General features: G+C 38.7%; 1 protein-coding gene across 3 annotated transcripts; it reads right to left on the minus strand.

Annotated features, from left to right (window-relative positions):
* Positions 1-3116: 3116 nt before the first annotated feature.
* LOC131066244 (uncharacterized) lies at positions 3117-7022 on the minus strand. Of its 3 annotated transcripts, none has more exons than XM_058000956.2 (2): positions 4431-7020; positions 3117-3296 (listed from the first exon to the last, which is right to left on the minus strand). In XM_058000956.2, exons 1-2 carry the CDS (start codon positions 6272-6274, stop codon positions 3266-3268), a joined length of 1875 nt encoding a protein of 624 aa, XP_057856939.1. In that variant the 5' UTR covers positions 6275-7020; the 3' UTR covers positions 3117-3265. The 3 variants fall into 3 exon arrangements, with proteins under 3 accessions (XP_057856939.1, XP_057856938.1, XP_057856940.1); XM_058000955.1 differs by lacking the exon at positions 3117-3296 and adding an exon at positions 3423-3791 and having other exon boundaries at positions 4431-7022; XM_058000957.2 differs by lacking the exon at positions 3117-3296 and adding an exon at positions 3423-3780.
* Positions 7023-20419: the final 13397 nt, after the last annotated feature.

Raw genomic sequence — 20419 nt, forward strand, 5'->3', positions numbered from 1 at the left:
ACATGGAAACCGACTGATTTGTGCAGCCCAATTGTACACATGGATCTTGACTGACCTTGACCATTTGAACTGGATGAAGAATAAGAGGACATGTGGCTCCTTGGTGGACAGGGCAAATCAGATATGTTGTAGTCGAAGACTATGGATCTCTTATAGTCGTCAAACCTATCTGGGTAGATCGATAAGATGACAGTAATCTCATTAATGGCAACCGAGTTGCAGATGCTTGATGGGCTCGAGATGAGTGACAAAGGTAGTATCAGATTTGGAAAACAAATCAAGCTTGCTAAAAATAGCAATCCAGTAACAGAAAGTGAATCGAACATAACCCCAAAGGGCAGAAAACAGAGTAGGGTCAGTCGATTCAAAAGAGAAAATCCAATCTACTGCAGATCGTATTCAAGAAGGGCAGATTCAAATTACCAAGTTTAGTAATCTATGTATTGATCAACCTGAAGATAGATGAAACACATTTAATGTATGCAATCAATCTGAAATCATTCTGCAGATAGAGAATAAGATCTTGTTGAAAAAGATAGATGACAATAGGCAAAGCAATTTGATATGATTCAATGGGAATAGATGAGAAAGATATATTTTGTGAAACTAAGACATCTCTTGAAGTCGATTGTGGGAGTGATGTTATGTGCTGAAGTGAAGTGCATTGTTGTAAAGTATAGACAAAGAGAGTTAGAGTGTGAGCAGTTGCAAAAACAGAGTAGTGAGGGTTGTTGTAGTAGCAGAAGATTGAGGACAAAGAGTAGTCTAAAATAGGTGAAGCTGAGGCAGAGTAAAGAAGACAAAAGAGTATAGAACAGAGAAGAAGAACAGAGAACTGTTTGTAGAGAACTGTTGAGACATGGACCATCTAGGACTCGAACCTAGGACCTTCCATACACTGCTAGAGTGCTCTACCACTAAGCTACTAGCCCCTCTTGGACCAGTCCATCGTCGGTCCGAGTGTGGCTTATTTCCAACACCAACACCCCCCCTTAAGCCACACCTCTCGTGTGCTTGGGGCTCCTAGCCTAGACCTGGCTCTGATACCATGTTGAGACATGGACCAGCTAGGACTCAAACCTAGGACCTTCCATACGCTGCTGGAGTGCTCTACCACTGAGCTACTGGCACCTCTTGGACCAGTCCATCGTCGGCTCGGGTGTGGCTTATTTCCAACACCAACAAGAACTGATAGTGTGTAATCCTCAAAAACAAAGAGTCATTCTCAAGACATGAGAATTATGTAGTGTTACAAAATTCATTTGTAACCTGGCTTTATCATTGTAAACCTGAATCTTATTGTATTTTCTCTGAATGGGTGCTCAGAGCAGGGGTAGGTGCTTCACTTTGTTTTTTTTGGAGCGGTTTGATTCAATCTACGGGCTTCTCTCTCTTCTACTACCTCATGCTCCCTAATATATTTCAACACCGTCTCATCTGGTATAGGCACACCATCTTTTCCAACGCATTTTTTGATGCCTCTTTCTAGTATTCCACACAAATGGCCTATCACCCGAAAATATGAACTATAATGTTCTTTACCACATCCTGGCATCTCCAACAGAATCCCCCACTTCCTGGAAGCGGTCTTATAATGTCAACATACTTCCATAGGGGAGAATTTGGATCATTTCTTTGTTTTGATTGTTCATTTGTGCCTATGGAGGAAGAAGTAGATGCCATTCTAGTTCCTATGGCGAGAAATGATATGAACAAATTCAAAAACAAAAACAAAATAATGAAAAACAAATAATGTTTCATGTTTAACAATTTGTGAAATAAAAATAGTTGAAAAAAATGTTAAAACCCTTTCTCTTTCATCCAATGGGAGCTTGCAAATGTGTGGAAATGATGCTGCAACACTTGTTGAAGATTCAAAAATTAATCTTCGACTCCTATTTGATGTTGGAAGTAAAACTTTCTTCAACCTGCTAGCAAAAAACTGATGTCTGCAACACAAATGAGGAGAAACGACTCAAGTTTATTTTTTAAAACTCACTTTTAGGGTTTTATTTTTATTTTTTAAGTGGCAGATTTGAAAAAATATGAAATTTTGCAACAACAAAAATTGACTTTTGGGTCATCGGGCATCCGTGTTTGACCTGGGTCCACCCGGGTTCGAATTGGGTCCGCCCAAGTTCGACCTGGTCCGAACCAGCCCTCCCAATCATAGACCCTGGCTTGACCCATAGGCGGACCAGACCAGGATCGGACTGGACCAGTACCAAGGGCCTAGGGGAGCGAACCATGCAGCTTAGCTTGTTATTATGACAACTTCCATTTGTCCATTATCATCTCCTCTTAGTAGAGGCTTTTTTGGTAGTGTTGACATATGGATGATAGCAAGTCTATGATAATGCCACAAAGTCCTTAAAACATTTTCGGAAAAATATGTAAAGTTGCTTAAATTATTTCTTTCCAAGCAAGAGAAGCAATTATTGGTTCAAAAACTTCAACAGGTTAGAATTTTCCTTGGCTTTTATGACTACAATCAAATGTTATGAGTGGACCAAAAAGACAATTGTGAAGGCTTTTATACTGCATAAAAGAAGGAAAGGTTCAAATACAAGAGGGTCAGGTTATGCACACCCAATACGAAGAGTATATAAAGGAAACAAGAACAACAACCAATTTGTAACAATAAATAAGGTAAACATAAAAAACAATCTCTCTATAACTTTTGAAGAGAGATCTCATACAGTGAATTGGTTTCTTATCATGATATTAGAGAGTGGACTATTTTAGCATATATCCTAGATTGGTTTCTCACTTCAAAGTGACCAAAAACTAGGTCTTTTCCTTTTAGCTGACAGATGTGATAGCCAGCTCTTTCTGAAAACAAATCCCTAATCGTGGTGGTGGTTATAAACTTGTTTTGGATGTGTGGGCTTATTTCAGCATTTACTACCACCCCACCCTTAGTTTCTGCATATAGTTGATATGCAAGTCTCTAATAGTGCCTAATCATGATTTTGGAGAGTGGCTTATTCTAGCATCTACCACTGCCCCTTCATTGAATTCTGTGTATGGTTGATAGCAAGTTTATGATAATTTTAAGCACCCTTACTTAGACTCATAATTAAATTAGTTACAATCATTTGATATTAGCTTGAGGCTAGAAAGAATCTGTATCCAATAAATTATCAAATAAAACCCATCATGCCGAAACCACATTCAAGAGTGTAGGTTTACAAAAGCCTACCTTTCACTGGATTGACTAGCTATAAAAATTATCTCTAACTAAAGTGGAAGCTCGAAACCACTCTTATACCACCAGCAAAACACAATAAAATACCCTGATATCATCACCAAAACACAACAAATAAGTCATTAACAATTCAATTCTTAAATGTTTAATCTATCCCCAACTTGAGAATGGCACACAAAATTTAGAATATCACATTTGTCTTGATAACAAAATATTAGACAGTATAACCCAAATTTTACAAACATTTCAGCTTCAAAAACATATGTTGGGAAGTTCTAAAGCTCCTGTATTAACAATCATTGTTATCATAATCAGTTTAAGAAATTACGTTGGAAAGATTAAAGTTACCATTTTACCTACCACTGTTATCATTATCATCATAATTGTCACGCGTACAATTTAAACAAGGTTTGTGAGGAATGAATCATTTTTGTGTGTGACAAACACATGGACCTATGACTTTAGTTTACTCTCAACTTGTCAGGGCTCGCACAGCAACACCCCATCTCAATCACTGTATCCAGCTTGATGGATTGGTAATGGCCTATTTAGACTCGTAAATTTTGATAAATCTGAAATATAGCTACATAAAAACAGTAGGCAGAATCAAGTTACTTCAAAACCGACACTGCAATCAATTTTAATCAGAAAAACAAACGAACAAGCAACAGTTGTAATGTCAAAGATCAACTAAAGCCATGGGTATATCATCTGACATAACTCTTTTTGAAGAAATTTTGTATGCCTTTCATATAATGGTGCACTACAGAATGTCAACCTAGCTTCCAATCTTAGCAGCCATGAGTATGGCAAACTATTTACACATAGATACACATATTACACATTTAATATGAAGTTTCCAGATCATCCCCAGTACAACCAGATTGGACAAAAGATGAGGACCTACACTAAGATAAGGAGACAAAACATGACAGAAAGAAAATGGTTACATCACACATAGCAATCCATACCCCTCGATTTTATGCTGTGAGTTTCAGTTCATTCTCAGAAAACAGAAAGAAAATGGTTCTCGCATATAGCAATCTATTCCCCCCAGATTTATGGTATGAGTTTCAGTTCATTCTTAGACAGTGTGATTAGAAGCTAGCTAACCCTATACTACTATTTTTAAAGGCCTCAAGCTATACAACTGAGACCAAAAGCTTCAACAATATGAAATTTCCAAGCATAAACATAGGACATAGGGTTAGAGGTTACGAACTTATAGACCTCGCAAGGAGCCCTCAGCGAACTCTTCTTGCCCTTGATGTTGGTCCACTGAATTCTGGCACAGCATTTCAATGCACTTACTGGAAGGGGTATCTTGTCATTCAGTACAACTTCTCCATTGATCCATGAATTTGAAGGTACATCAAACTTATCATTGGACAAGCCTCCTGTTGATTTAAGCCATGAACACTCTGGTTGACCCACCATCTTCTTGTATGCAGAATTGGTCCATTTCACCTTATTTGTAGAGTCGGATATAAGTGCTGGAAAAGTCTCTCTTTCTATCTGCTCGTGAATCTCATCCATAGTTTTACAGAGAGGAGAGATATGCTGATTGGCTTCTTTGATGTATTCAATGTTAATAATGGAACCCACTGGTCTATTTGCCTGTGGCATAACGACGACATTTTCAACTGGACTTAAACTCTCCCTGGTTGGTGGCATCCCTGACATTGCATCATTTGGGGATCTCTGCATAAAATGAGCACTTGAAGAGCTTGCTTGTGACATCAAAGTATGCTCTCTATTGATTGAAGTCTCATTATTGGACCCGCTAGCAGTTTCAGGAATGTTAAATTTGTTCACAAAACCCCACAAGATGGCCTTGAGGTTGACCGCGCCCTGAGAGGCTTCCTTAAAAATGTAACAGGCAAGAGGTGTGGGGGTCATGATAAGTGGCTGATATCCATTGCTGTTTCTCTCCTCAATAGCTTTTACCATCCTAACATATGCCGGATTGAACCATAAAACATCTTTACGATCACTATCCAGCAACAAAATGAACGGATCAACAGACACGGAATACATCTGGTCAAGGAGGGCAGAGTCAACACTTGGCACAAAGGTTGTAGGTTTTGGGCTCTCATCCTTACTAGTTTGGCATGGACCATCCCTTTTCTGGATAAAATTTATGCCAAAAAGTCTCAGCTGAATCTCCCTTTTATCAGACGATGCGTCAGGCATGTCAGATTTGGGATCAGTGGAAGGAGAATTAGATTCAGAAGAGCCCAAGGCCGGGCTTTTATGCAATGATGGTGTCTCTGGAAGAAATGGAAGAGTAACCAGTTTTTTTTCATTCTTCTCCTCTTCCTCCTGTCGTTGGCTGTTACTAACAACAGGAAAAACCAAGAGTTCAGGTGACCCACAACCACATTGAGTATCTTCCGTTGTTTGCTCAGGCACAGCTTCCATGCTTTTTGCAGGATTTTCTGCACCCACACCGCCAATTGAATTCATCACCTCTATTATGGTCAGGCCTCCCAGTCTAGTAGTCTTTTTATATGGCATGCTGCTTCCTTCTGTAGGAGCAATGGCTGCTGCTTTTTCCATACACCCTAAGTCCTCGGCATTCAATTTCTCTACACTCGAAGCCCCATCAAAAGGGTGCACAATCTTTGTAGGCCTATCAGCAGCTATTGAACTTGGTTGAACGGTAAACCCAACAATATGTGTGCTTCTCTCAGAGCCTGCCAAGTCACTGCGTTTGTTAGGGCCAACCTTCAGTCTTTTTGTGCCTCTGGGTGAAGGGGTCTTAGAATATGAGGACCCCTTTCTTCGAGTTCTATTGGGGCGAGCAACACCACTTTCAGTATAATGATTTCTTTTTCCCTTGCGAGTGGTGAATTTTGAGCGAGATCCCAGAGCGGAATCGGAATTGGGCTTACAATTAGAATTAGACTCACAAGCGTTTGAAGTCACAGGAGTGGGTCTGGGAGCAATCGGTCTATACTTGGACATTATCTCATCAGTCTTGGAGATAAAAGCAGTTGGGACGTGGCCATGTCCATGCTTATACCTTGCAAAGCAGGTCCCTCCCCAATCCAAGTTCCCCATCATGGCTGCAAACCACCAGCGCTAGTTGCTCTTCGGCTAGGGCTTTCTTTCAACAAAGCAATAGTTGCAAGTACCTATGTATAGCCGCTCTACAACAAAATGAGGCGCAAGATCATGTGAAGGCCATGGTGCTGGAATGGCTGAAACGAGGGCGTACAATGATCTGCAAGGAGCATTCTCCCTTCCCATTATTAGAGGGTTCCCGATGGACCATTTCGGTACTGATTCTCAGAGTAGAAATCACCAATATTGACAGGATAAATCTACCTGTGACAAGCAAGGATTAAGACAAGGACGGGTCTGAAAACCAGAGCCGATGCTTTGGTGATTGCACCACCCACCTCACCATTTAACATTCACATCACCCAACCCCACACACATATAAACTTATATTTCTCTGCCTGAGTGACACAATTAAAGACTCCCCTGGTGACACTGCTTCAATTTTAGTAGTACAACATAGAAAAATCCTCCCGCAATACCTACTGGATAGAACTCGGAAAGACAAAAGGCTGAATAGGGTGAAGTGGGGGATGACAAACAGACTTGTCCACGTGGCTAAATCCAGTCTCTTGTCTGTCCTGATAGCAGCAATCTCCCTTCAAACCTTGCTTTTCTTGTGTAAAGCGTGCAACATATTGGGCAGCGCCCACCCACCAAGACAAGTAAAACTAATAGGAAGCTCCAGGCATATATTTGAGCTCCCCAAAGATAATACCCACTCAGATTTGGCATTCATTTCTCACTAAAGCCTTCATTTTGAAATCTCCTAAACAGCCTCAAACAAATCCCAAGCTTTGTGGAATGGATCTACACCTTAAATTGCCCCGTTATTTAAACCTCTTTTGCTTTTGGGTTTGCGCCTATCATGAATCTAAATTTGACAGTCATGTCCAAAAGAGAAAACTTACACAATGGATAAATACTTTATTACATTCATATAAATATCTTCTGTAAGATTCTCTTAACTTGACATTCGGGACCCATCACATTGAAAGGCCTTATCAACGTTGATGGTGGAGATTTGATTAATCTGATTAATCTGATTTATCTTAAACCTTTTTTCTTTTTTTTCAAATTGAAGATTTATCGAGAGTTGATACGACGAAACAAACCAATCACATCACTGAGCTACTTTATTTTTAGCCTTTATAAAAGGTATAAGGAAAATTCAGGAGTTCTTAATCTACTTGTAATCTTTTCAGTACTTATAATTTGAGGCAAAAAAGAGAGATTTTTTAGGCTTACTGTTTCCTAGACTATCAAACTCATTGCACCATATTCTCTGCAATGTCCTCCAAAAACATGGCTTCTCAAAAGCATTTTTGGACTGGCCAAACTAAATCATGTACATCTTCGTGGCAGAAAACTCAATTTAAGCACTTGCTCTTTGGTGAAGTATGATGGAATCAACTAAAGAAGATTGGATTGGTGATCCATACAAATTGTGCCAACAAGCAAATGTAGTACCTCTACTCTCATTGTATAATGTTTTATTGGCCCCCAGGTGGGCTTAATAGGCCACTCCCACCTATAGGGTTACTCCATAGTAAATAGGCTTTGGAAAAATCCAATTTTTACAACAGAAATGCTCATGCCATATCATAATCACATGGGATTCAGATCTATAGCAGCCTGTCAGTTTAGAGTTTGGCAAAATGTTCTGGTTGGTAATGAAGAGACCATTAGTGTCAGCTCAGGTGCCCAGTAGCCATAGATCTAGATGACATCATAGTTATTCCATATTATTGTCAAGTGACTCTCAATTAGGAAATTATCTCCAATACAAATGCCATTTGCCACATAGAAAACGAAAATTATGTCTAGTTGGCAAGTCGGCACTTACCTGAACAAGAATGAATGGAAGTGTTTAGCGTTGCTTTTTGAGCATTTGTCCCTTCATATTCTGAAAGGACATATACAAATACAAATCTCTAGAGCAAAAAATGCATAGGCATATGATCAAACAACCATTAAACTAATTTAGCCTCCTATATCCCCATGTGACTGATTATGTACAATTTATGTTTAAATTAGGCGTCTTATCTCATATCCCCATGAGACCGATCACTTACATAAACAAGAATGATTAGATGTGTTTAGCCCTGTTTTGTAGTGTGTCCCTTCAAATGTTAAAAAGACATACACAAATACAAATCTCTAAAGAAGGGTTTATGCTCGAATGAACCTTTTCATTTGAATTTCTTCTTAATTTGTAATGCAAAAAATGCATAGGCATATGATCAAATAACCAGTAAATTTAATTTATTTAGTCATCCTATCTCATGTCACTGTGTGGTTGTTTATGTACACTTTTTTCAATTAGTCGTCTTACCCCATGTCCCATGTGGCTGCTTATGTACAATCTCTACTTAGATTTAAGAAGCTAGAGTGTTTCCATGCAAATTTTTAATTACTGAAAAATGATAAATTGGAATATTTCCCTATTTTTAGTGGAGCAACTACTGCTTAAAGTTTGAAAATAAGCTTTGAAAAAAAAAGGGTCTAGAAATAAGCAGCAACTACTTATTGGGAAAATGACACATGGCTTCATAATTTTTTTATCTCCTTTTTATTTGCCTCCAAGTTTTTCTACAAAAATTATTTGCAAAAAATATAATTAAAAATTTCATTTAAGAATACTATTTAAGAGGATTGCTAAAAAATGAGCAACAAAATTTGATATACATGGGGCCATCAACTCCACAAATTGCTACTCAAAAAGTTGAGCAATGACTGCTAACAAAATAAGCTAAGCAACTACATGAGGGCCTACCCTTACACGTGGTAGAAATAAAATGTATAATAAATAAAGTGTAATTCAAAATTCTATAAGAAATAAGATATGTAATAAATAAGCAATAATTCAAAGAGGGGCTAATAGGACATAAGGTGTTTCACTCTATTCAAATTAGAAAAACTATTCAATGGTAATCAAATTAAATGCCTCTAAATCTTGTGATAGGTTATTTGGACTAAGTCCTTAACAAATTGACTACTTTTCCATTAGTGCGAAAATATTATCTTTTGTAACTTTGGGGTCAACTTCTCCATCCTTCTTAATGGAAGTTCAAGTGGTTTTGTAAAGTTTGTGTAGGGTTTAAGGCAAGGAGATTTTGTAAAGTGTTGAGTAGAGAATTTACATTTAAGAATTCACAAAAGTCTTGGAAAGGTATTTCAATCTCTAGTTTCCCTCCCTCAATCACCCATTGTTTTTTTGCAAATGATAACACCCTTTTTGATAAATCTAACTATTGTTGGAATCAAGGATCACTAAGAGGGGGGTGAATCAGTGATCTATCGGTTGACAGATTTTCAAACTTAACTTTTAACCACCGAAAGCATACACTTAAAACTGAATTGCAAAAACAAATAACAAACAACCACAAGATCATAATATCGGTATTTTTACGTGGAAACCCAAATGGGAAAAACCACGGGGGGATTTGAACCCACAATATTATTCCACTATGGCCAGTAGCAAAACAATATTACAAATTGGGAATGCACGGGCATTCAGGCACACTGCCTAGAGCTCGTTGCTCAATTACAATAACCCGAAATGCTACAACCCTCAAGGAAGTCTCACTGACTTACACAGCTATTACAATGATGAATTATAATGTATGAAATCTGAAATAGCATGTATTATGCTTGGATGAGTTCTAGTTAAGTGCAAAAACACTGACTGGATCACCTTCTTTGTTATGCTCTGTTCTACCTTGTACATTGTCTCAGTCAGCTACCGAATCAAGAATGTGCATGTGAAACTGCACCAAAATCAATTCTTGATCACCTCTCGCTCGCATACAATCCCATCATCCACCAAAAAGATCACCCACACCAAACTTATTTACCGACACCCAAAAAATAGGTCATACATCATCTCAGCCTAAAGGTGTAACGTGTAGATACATGTCAGCTTGACTGAATCCAAAAAGATAAATGTGGATCACCAATATGATAATAAGATGGTGTATCTAAGTTGGCTCAATCAACAGGAACACGATTCAATGCACCACAATCACCGGAAAGCATCTGGACCCAAAAATGCTCTGTTCTTCTTGAAATACCGGTTAGCACGCTACCGGTTAATACCTACTTCTGGATAGGAAGAATTATGACCACCAGAATGAATCTCCATGAAGAGATGCCATCAATGAAAACCCTAAACCAAAAATTAGTCACCAGAAATCATTGAATGAGTGTCAATTGCCAACAATATCCCCCTTGTCCATTAATGGTAACACTCGTGAAAAATGACTAAGTGTTGAGCACTGAGCACCAGTTCAAAACAATCTCTAAGGCTCCCCCTTAGACAAAGAATTCCACTCTCCAATATTGTACATTTTTCAGTGTTACTCTCCCCCTTTGACAACAATGCCAAAGATGGGGTGTTGTCCAAAAATTATATACAAAGATATTTATAAATACTTGAAGATATCAGCATAAGTAGTCTTTAAAATTCCTAGGTGAGTATCCCACCCACTCTTCAAGTTGTCCAAAACTATGATAAATGCATTAAATATAGTAGCATGAATTTCTAGCTCTCTTAAAATTTGATGATGCAGGTTGGGCCATCTCCTTCATACAATCCACCTTATTACTTAGTATAGTGTCTAACCGGGTGGTAATCAAGTTCCAGAGTTCACCTACTTTCCTCAAAATTTTCTCCTTATCTTCTTGAAGGCTTGAGATCTGATCATTTAAGGCTATAATATGTCCTTTAATACTTCTGGTTAGTGTTACATTAGGATCAAAGGACTAAGAGATGCCAGCAAGCTTGCCCTGACAAACACCTATCTGCTTATCGATATCAACAGTGAACTTAGGCAAAATGAGGCAAGATTTATGCAATTTACCGTCTTCTGACAATGTGTCAGAAATAATCTACAAACTCTTATTCAATCTCACCCTATCATCTTCAATCATCTTCTGGAATGTTTGCTTTCTAACCTCCTTAAACTTATCCAAAGCTTTTTGTGTAGCCGTCTTCTCCAAAGAATCAAAACTAGTATTTACAATGTTAATCAATTGCAATAATTTACTGGAGGGGCCGCTATCTGAATCTAACTATACACTAGGAGCCACCTTCTGCAAAACATCTATAGACATCAAAATTATGTTTTTATCTTCAGTCTCTGATTTCACCAGATCTTTGACTGGCTTGGGCTTGCACAACAGCTGCGAGCATAATCTTCTCAGTAGGAGACATATTCCCAAGATTAATGGGAATTTGAGGTGGGATCCCTGTAACCAGAGGAGTGACAATTGTCGGAGCAGCTATACTTTTTCCTTTGTCAACCTCAACAATCTTAGCCTTTGTTGTCCCAACATCCTTCTTCTCTCCATTATCCCCTTTATCTGTTGCACCAGTGTCACCACTTGGTGTAGTATCTCAGGTGCTGCAAAGCTATCTATCACTAGAGGGGCATCACTGGTCTCAACAGCAAGTGGGGTATTACCTTAGTCTTCGGATTGAGTTTCAACTTTCTGACTTACGGAAACACCTTTCTTATCTTCTGATTGAGATGACTTGAATGCATCCTTGTACAAAGGTCATTTGTAATTATCTTCCTCCATATCTCCTTTGTCTCTTTCCTCACCTCTTCTACATTTCCAATCATTAATCTGTTAATCATGCTTTTGCTTCTAAATTCCTTCTTGTTAGCTTCCTCAATCAGCCTCTTTGCTTCACCACGAGTAATACAAGTACAAGCATTTACTAGCTCTCTCTCCTTCATTTCTATGTCAATCTTGTTTGCAGTCATCCTTTTAGCATCTATCAAACTATACAGATTTGATGGAATGGTCTCTTTTAATTCAATCAATGTTTTACTAAAATAATGTAAATATAATACAACTGCTTCCTCAACTTTTATTTTATCTCCTTCATCAAAATTTTCATAACAAACTACAATATTATTCAAATTACCATCAACTATTATTTCATCTATCAACTGATTTGCTATCAATGAGGGAACAGACTCAGATTTACCTTTTTGTGCACTAGACTCCAGTTGATTCTTGACTTTCCTTTCTCTCTTGGGCCTTGCGGTAAGTGCAGGATTTGATTTTACCTTTTTGCATTGCTGGGCTCTACCAGATTGCAGCTTCCTTACCATTCTGAAAAATTCTCCCTTCTTTGCCTTTCCTGCTTCCTCCTCAGACTTAGTTTTTTAGGTCGTCGAAGATACTGCAACATAGGTTCTTTTTGGTTTTTCTTTCTACTTCAGTATACCTTTCCCAGATGGGCTAGGTTTTGCAGGTTGTGCCACCAGAGCAGGAGCAGACTTACTCTCATTTTGTGCATGTTTCTCCCTTGCTTTCTTCACTTCCTCCTTGGTGAAACCCATCCGAGCAGCTACTTCTTATTCCATCTTAGTGACTTTTCTCTTCCAGGCAGGAGAAGTGAATTGCATATCCAAACTGAGGTCTTTCTCCTTGTATGTACCGAATATCCTTTTTTTAGGATCCACCAATTGACTCAAAAGGTGTTGAGCATACACCTCAAGTGTAACAGAGTCAACTTCATACCCCATGGGCATGATCCATACTATCTGAGGCTCCACTGCTTCCATTAGATATCGATCCTTGTCTACCATGAAGCAAATGGTTTGCTCATACTTTTCAACAACCTCCTTGGGAATCCTTTCCCTACTCTTCATTGCAGCTTGGAAGGTTCTGAAGTATCCCCAGAGGGTAGATATCCTCATAGTAGCATCTCCAACTCCCCATAGTCCTTCCTTGATCTGCATGGCCATAGGTCTATCATAGGCGCATTGGACCTTACCTTTGATACAAGGTATCTCATTCAAGAAGTACAAAGCCAGGCAAATAAGGAGTGTACAATATTTAAATGTGTGCTTCTTATCCTGCTTGATCTTTTTCAGATTACTCAACAATTCATTCAGAAGTGCAGTGCACAGATCATACCTTTTATCTTCCTTGAGCATCTAATATGCAGAGTAAATAGTAGTACCGGACACAGAGTTGTACCAACTGGATTGGTAAACCTTGTATCTAACTACCATTGATGCAAACTTCACATCATTCTCTAAAACATTGTTAACAGTCATGGCTCTTCTATCAAATTTGGATCATGTGGTGGCTATGACGGTGTCATTTGACACTTTCCACAAACTGGGCACATCACCAATTTATGCTAGACCAATTACTGTTAGGGTTTCAAGCAGATATGAAGCAAATATGAACTAACAATTATATGTAGATTTAAATACGAAAGATAAAGAAATAAAATAGGACACAGATAACATAGAGATTTAACATGGTTCACCCAGAATGGGTTACGTCCACCATACACAGTCGTCTAATCTTTCTTATTATCCAGCAAAAACAGTACATCAACCTTACAATGCCTTAAGCATCCCAGCCGCTTATAACATGCATTTTTAGGGCAACAAACAAAGTCGACGAGGATACGTGCTGAGTGTATAGTACTTTGCTGATCAGTCGCCACATTTCAACAATCTCCCACTTGGAGATTAATCAGGCTCCACACCAAACAATCTCCCACTTGGAGACTGATACTACACGACACCACTGTACATGCAACATCCGCTGGATAAAACACTAGGACTTGACTGGTATAAATTCCACAATTATCAATCAAGAAGACCAACAGAAACTGATGAAGAAATCAGCTTCTCCTGTGGAACTGCCTTTGTGAACATATCGGCAGGATTCTCACTTGTGTGAATCTTCCCAAGCCGTAACTGACCCTCCTCCAAAACAGTCCGGATGAAGTGGTACCTGAGTTGAATGTGCTTTGTCCTTGAATGAAAAGCAGAGTTCTTTGCAAAATGAATGGCACTCTGGCTATCAGTATACAATGGGCTATCCTCTTGTGTCTGGCCCAATTCCTTCAGAAAACATTGTAACCAAATCATCTCCTTGCTGGCTTCTGTAGCAGCAACATACTCAGCTTCAGTGGTTGAAAGTGAAACAACCTTTTGCAGCCTAGAAATCCAACTGACTGCAGTTCCCCCTATAGTAAAAACATACCCTGTAGTACTCCTCCGTGAATCAATATCACCCGCCAGATCAGAGTCAACAAATCCACTTAGAGCAGCATTTGATCCTTTGAAACATAATGCCTTCGTAGTAGTTCCTTTCAAATACCGAAGAATCCATTTCACAGCATTCCAATGTTCCATACCCGGATTACTCATAAACCTACTCACAACTCCCACTGCATGTGCAATATCTGGCCTTGTGCATACCATTGCATACATCAGACTACCAATAGCTGATGAATACGGGATGTTAGACATTTTATTAACCTCTTCTTGTGCCTTTGGGCACATCTCCTTAGTCAATTTGAAATGACTAGCCAAAGGTGTACTAACTGCTTTTGCATCTTGCATGTTAAATCTTTTCAACACCTTCTTTATATACTCACTTTGGGACAAATTCAAGGTTCTATTTTTCCTGTCCCGTGTAATCCTCATACCGAGAATTTGCTTAGCTGCACCCAAATCCTTCATAGCAAATGACCTGGCTAATTTCTGTTTAAGATCATTTATATGTTGCATGTTAGACCCAGCAACAAGCATGTCATCAACATAAAGCAACAGGATAATATAACTGCCATTATCAAATCTCTTAAAATATACACAATGATCAGAATGACATCTATGATAACCGTGTTCAGCCATGAAACTATCAAATTTTAAATACCATTGTCGGGGTGCTTGCTTTAGGCCATACAGACTTTTCTTCAACCTGCACACCAAGTTCTCCTTACCTTTGACCTCATATCCCTGTGGTTGCAACATGTAAATTTCCTCCTCCAAATCTCCATGGAGAAAAGCTGTTTTGACATCTAATTGTTCAAGATGTAAATCATCTGCAGCCACAAGACTAAGTACAGTTCTAATTGAAGTCATTTTTACAACTGGAGAAAATATTTCATCATAATCTATACCCTTTTTCTGTGCAAAACATTTTACCACAAGTCTGGCCTTATATCTTTTCTGACCTCCTTCCTCCTCCTTCAGCTGATAAACCCATTTGTTAGGCAAGGCTCTTTTTTCTGCAGGTAAAGGGACTAAGTCCCAAGTCTTATTTTTCATCAAGGAGTCCATCTCCTCTTTCATGCCTAGCTGCCATTGTTGTTTGGCATCCACCTGCATTGCTTCTTCATATTCTTCTGGTTCACCAGAATCCATTAATAAAATAGAATACAAAGAAGGAGAAAATCTTTCAGGAGGTCTACTTGTCCTCATAGAATGTCTAACACTTGCAGGAGTTTGTGGGACAATCTGTTGTTGCTGAGCATCAGGTACCTGTGGCATTTCATTTTCAGGAATCTCATCCAACACCACATATTCTTGTTTGTCCTGTTCATGCTTCTTTTCCTGCATCTGTTCTTTATACATAACCTTCTCATTGAATTTAACATCTCTACTTCTAATTATTTTCTTATTTTCAAAATCCCATAACCGATAGCCATATTCATCTATCCCATATCCAATGAAGGTACATTTCTAAGATTTAGCATCAAGCTTGGTTCTGTTTTCTTTATCAACATGGACAAAAGCTTCGCAACCAAAAGTTTTTATAAAAGAATAATTTACCTTTTTACCAATCCATGCCTCCTCTGGAATACCACCATCCAAAGGGGTTGAAGGTCCTCTATTTATCAAATAGACAGCAGTATGTACAACATCTGCCCAAAAATGTAAGGGCAATCCAGCATGCAATCTCATGCTCCTCGCACGTTCCATGATGGTCCTATTCATTCTCTCTGACACACCATTTTCCTGTGGAGTTCCTGGAACTGTCTTCTGCTTTCGAATCCCATTTAAGGAACAGTAATCTTCAAATGCTTTGCTGCAATACTCACCTCCATTATCCGATCTGAGACACTTCAACTTTTTTCCTGTCTCATTCTCAACCAAAGCTTTCCATTTCTTAAAAGTTTCAAAAATATCTGATTTTTGTTTTAGGAAATATACCCATGTTTTTCTGGTTGAGTCATCAATAAAAATAATATAATAACAAGAGCCACCAAGAGATGATACCTGAGCCGGTCCCCATACATCTGAATGTACAAGCTCTAACTTCTCACTCTTCTTTCTTTCCCAACCTTGAGAAATCTGACTCTTTTCTGTTTACCATAAACACAGTTTTCACATAAATCTAAATCAATCTTCTTTAGTCCTGGCAATAGATTTTTGGAGTGAAGGATTTTCATCCCTTTCTCACTCATGTGCCCAAGCCTATGGTGCCACATTATCGAATCTGTTCTTGCAACATTTATTGTTGTTGTCCCTACAGTAACTTTATCTGTAGCAGCTAAGGTAGAGTAAGTGTTACCAGTACACAAATATAATGTGCCTACCTTCGCACCTTTAGCTACTACTAATGATCCTTTAGTGACCTTCCACATACTGTCTGAGAAGGTAACTATGCAACCTTCACTACCTAGTTGCCCTGCAGAAATTAAATTTCTTCTTAAATTAGGAACATGTCTTACCTCCTGTAGAAACCAGTCATTACCATTCTGCAACTTGATCTTTATCTTTCCTTTTCCAACAATTTGACAGAGCTCATCATCACCCAAATATACCTGTCCAAAATCACCTTGAACATAATCTAGAAAATATTTTCTATGGGGTGTAGCATGAAATGAAGCCCCAAAATCTATTACCCAGGAATCATTAACATTATCCAAACATAAGATTAAAGCATCTTGTAAAGTATTACTTGCAATATTAGCTTCCTTACTGTCATATTCATTTTTGTCTCCTTCTTTGTTTTTCCGAGACCAACAGTCTTTCTTTAGATGACCAGGCTTTCCGCAATACCAGCAATCTTTCTTTCCTCTAGATTGAGAGCGTCCTTTCTTTGACTTCCCTCATGACTTCTCATTCCCAGGGCCTTTTCCTCTTTCCTTTGATCTTCCTCTGTTCTTCACATTCAAAACACTACCTGATGATGTTGGAGTCTCACCTGTGCTTTTCCTTCGCATTTCCTCGCTTAGGATAACACCAACAATATCATCAAATACCAAAGTATTTTTACCAGAGACAGAGTTACTTACAGCCATAACCAAGCTATTCCAGCTTTCTGGCAAAGAACATAAAATCAAGAGAGCCCTAACCTCTTCTGCAAAGGTAATTTTTACCGAAGACAATTGACTGGTAATTGTATTAAATTCATTTAAGTGCTCCGCTATAGATCCTCCCTCACTCATTTTCAAATTAAACAAACGCTTCATAAGAAATACCTTATTCGAAGCCGAGGGTTTCTCATACAGCTTAGCCAATGTTGCCATCAAATCTACAGTCGTTTTTGCTTCTGTTATATTGAATGCTACAAACGACGCAAGGCACAATCGAATGGATCCCAGTGCCTTTCTATCTAAAATGTCCCACTCTTCATCTAATATTGTAGTCGGTTTCTTTGCCTTTCCTTCCAATGGCCGCCACAAATCGTTTTGATACAGGTAATCCTCCATCTGCATTTTCCATAACTGATAATTCTGGCCGTTAAACTTTTCGACCTTGAATTTGGAATCCTCCATTGCTCCCACTCAAATCTGAAAGTCCTGCCAATTTATAGAAAATCTCGCTCTGATACCAATTGTTAGGGTTTCAAGCAGATCTGAAGCAAATATGAACTAACAATTATATGCAGATTTAAATACGAAAGATAAAGAAATAAAACAGGACACAGATAACATAGAGATTTAACGTGGTTCACCCAGAATGGGTTATGTCCACCATACACAGCCGTCCAATCTTTCTTATTATTCAGCAAAAATAGTACATCGACCTTACAATGCCTTAAGCATCCCAGCCGCTTATAACATGCATTTTTAGGGCAACAAACAAAGTCGGTCTTTTTAGGGTTTTATTACATTGTCGGTTGTTATTACGTGCTGAGTGTACAGTACTTTGCTGATCAGTCGCCACATTTCAACAATTACAACACAGATCACCTGCTTGGTGATTTTGTGGGTCTGTCAAGCCATATGAACTCATCATGTACACGACTAAGAATGTAGCAGATCCATTCGGCCTCGTCAAACAACGAAAAATGCATAAATTATGTGAAACCCTTGTCTTGAAGCATCTTGCATTCTGGTTTCAGATTTCCCAAACCATCAGCCAAATGCTTGTTGTATAGGTCCAACATGTCTGCATTTCCAAGCTCTTCAAGGTCACAGTGAACGTAGGCCCCGATATCCTCATTATGCAGCACATCGTAGGGCACCGATGAAAATGCACCTTCTGGATCGTCATCAACCGACTTAAAAGGGCGTTTCTTGAAGACTGGAAGAGCCCTATCCTTAATCTCGACCACCAAAGGAGTCGCAATACAAGAAACTGAAGCCATTTCAAATCCTAGGGTTTGTGAAAATTGAATGATTCAGAGATTCTTGGAGCTGCTCCTAATCACCTAGTTGTCTTGATTGCTCTCATCAACCCTCTAACTCCTCAAGCCCATCTAATGGTACTTGGTAGGGGTTTTTCTATTTAGACCTCCAAGGTCTAATCCACTTTGGCTTGCCTCCAAGGTATAGCCACTGATCTTACACAATCAACACTTCCTATTGAGACCTCCACCTCAATCCCTAACACCACTCCTAAGTGCTCCTACAACCTCTGCAAAGGATCCCACTTCACAAACTTCTTTCAAGAGTGCAACATGAAGTTACACAATTTTTTTGGTGTCTTCAACTAGTTTTTTCACCTTCAAACCCATTGCCAAGCTTTCTCAACCTCACTATGCCTCTACCGTCTCCAAATAGGCCTAATACAATTAGCCCTCCTATGACAGTTTTCAAGACTTAGTTTCAAATCTTCCCACACAAGGCCACAAATAAATTACAGATTCAAGTACCTTTTTCAGAGTTACAAACAATATTGCAAAATGTCATATGGGTTCTCCGTACACATGGGGTAACCAAAACTGCCCTATTTCCAAGGGTTTAGACCTACCCAGGTGACTTACAAATTTGGTCTTAAAAACCTTCACCAGTCAAATCATCTGCACAAGTCAATTAAGGATTCTTTAACGACATTCAAAGGTCTTTCCAACCACGTCTCAATTTTGGCTCCACCAATCCATATGTTCTCTTAAAACACACATCTCTTGTTGTCCTAGTCTCACCAACTCTTCTCATGCTTCTCCTTGATCTTTTCTACTTTCGCTTTTCCTTTCTCATCTGAGTTACTCTTGTCTACCGGAACATTGTTCTTGCTTCTGTAGTACTTTGCAATGTGACCAGTTTTGTTGCATGCTCAACAAACAACATTATTCTGCATAGGTCTAAAGTTCATTTGATTTGTTCTTGTCCTGCACTGATTAGAGATATGTCCAAACATTCCACAAGCATAGCATCTTTTGTTCTAAAAATTATTCCACATTTGACTTGTGACCAAAGTTATTGCATATGGAACACTAACCGGTAAAGGTAGGAATATTATTCGTGTTGTTCATTCCATTATTCGTCCTACTTCTGCATTGATTCACCATATGACCAAACTTATTGCAAGTAAAGAATCTACCATTGAATTTATGAGCATTAGGTTGTCTTACCGGAGGATTCTTGCTTTTCTTCCGATCAGGTTTTACATTTCTTTGTTCAGATCCGGAAGATTCACCTTTCTTAAATCCAAGTCCTCGCATGTCCTTTTCATTTCTCTAACTCTTCAAAATCTCATCAAGCCTTGTTGAGATGTCTTTGAATTTGTCTTTCTAGTCATTAGTAGTAGCAATTTCATCCCTCAAAGTAGCAACCTATCTTTCAAGTTCTTGACCATTGTTCCTTGACTGTGTCAACTCAAGCTTCAATTGATCATTCTCATAGGTAAGCCTAAAGCATTCATATGCTCTTTCCTTCAATGATTATGCCAGATTCTCTGCATTCTTCTTCTGGTCCTCAATTTCCTTAGTTAGCCTCATCACAATGGATTGCATCTCATTCTTCAACGTAACATTCTCTCTTTCAAGCTTGTTAACTTCATCAGCTTTATCCTGGTATTCCATGATCTGGTCTTCTTTATCCTTCAACTTGTCCATTAATTCCTTCCTCTTCTCTCTAGAGACATTTGCTTGATCCTTCAGATCATAAATGAAATCATCAGCAGCATTCAGGTTCTTATTCAAAGTACA

The sequence above is a fragment of the Cryptomeria japonica genome, chromosome 5 (assembly GCF_030272615.1).
Source record: "Cryptomeria japonica chromosome 5, Sugi_1.0, whole genome shotgun sequence".
Taxonomy (NCBI): Eukaryota; Viridiplantae; Streptophyta; class Pinopsida; order Cupressales; family Cupressaceae; genus Cryptomeria; species Cryptomeria japonica.

What these genes read in the sequence shown, in the direction of transcription:
- LOC131066244 (XM_058000955.1), bottom strand. Translation starts at nt 6,274, where the DNA reads ATGATGGGGAACTTGGATTGGGGAGGGACCTGCTTTGCAAGGTATAAG. An exon ending in GCTCCTTGCGAGGTCTATAA is followed by an intron (nt 3,792 to 4,430) that starts GTTCGTAACCTC and finishes GTTTTTATGTAG; the next exon opens with CTATATTTCAGATTTATCAA.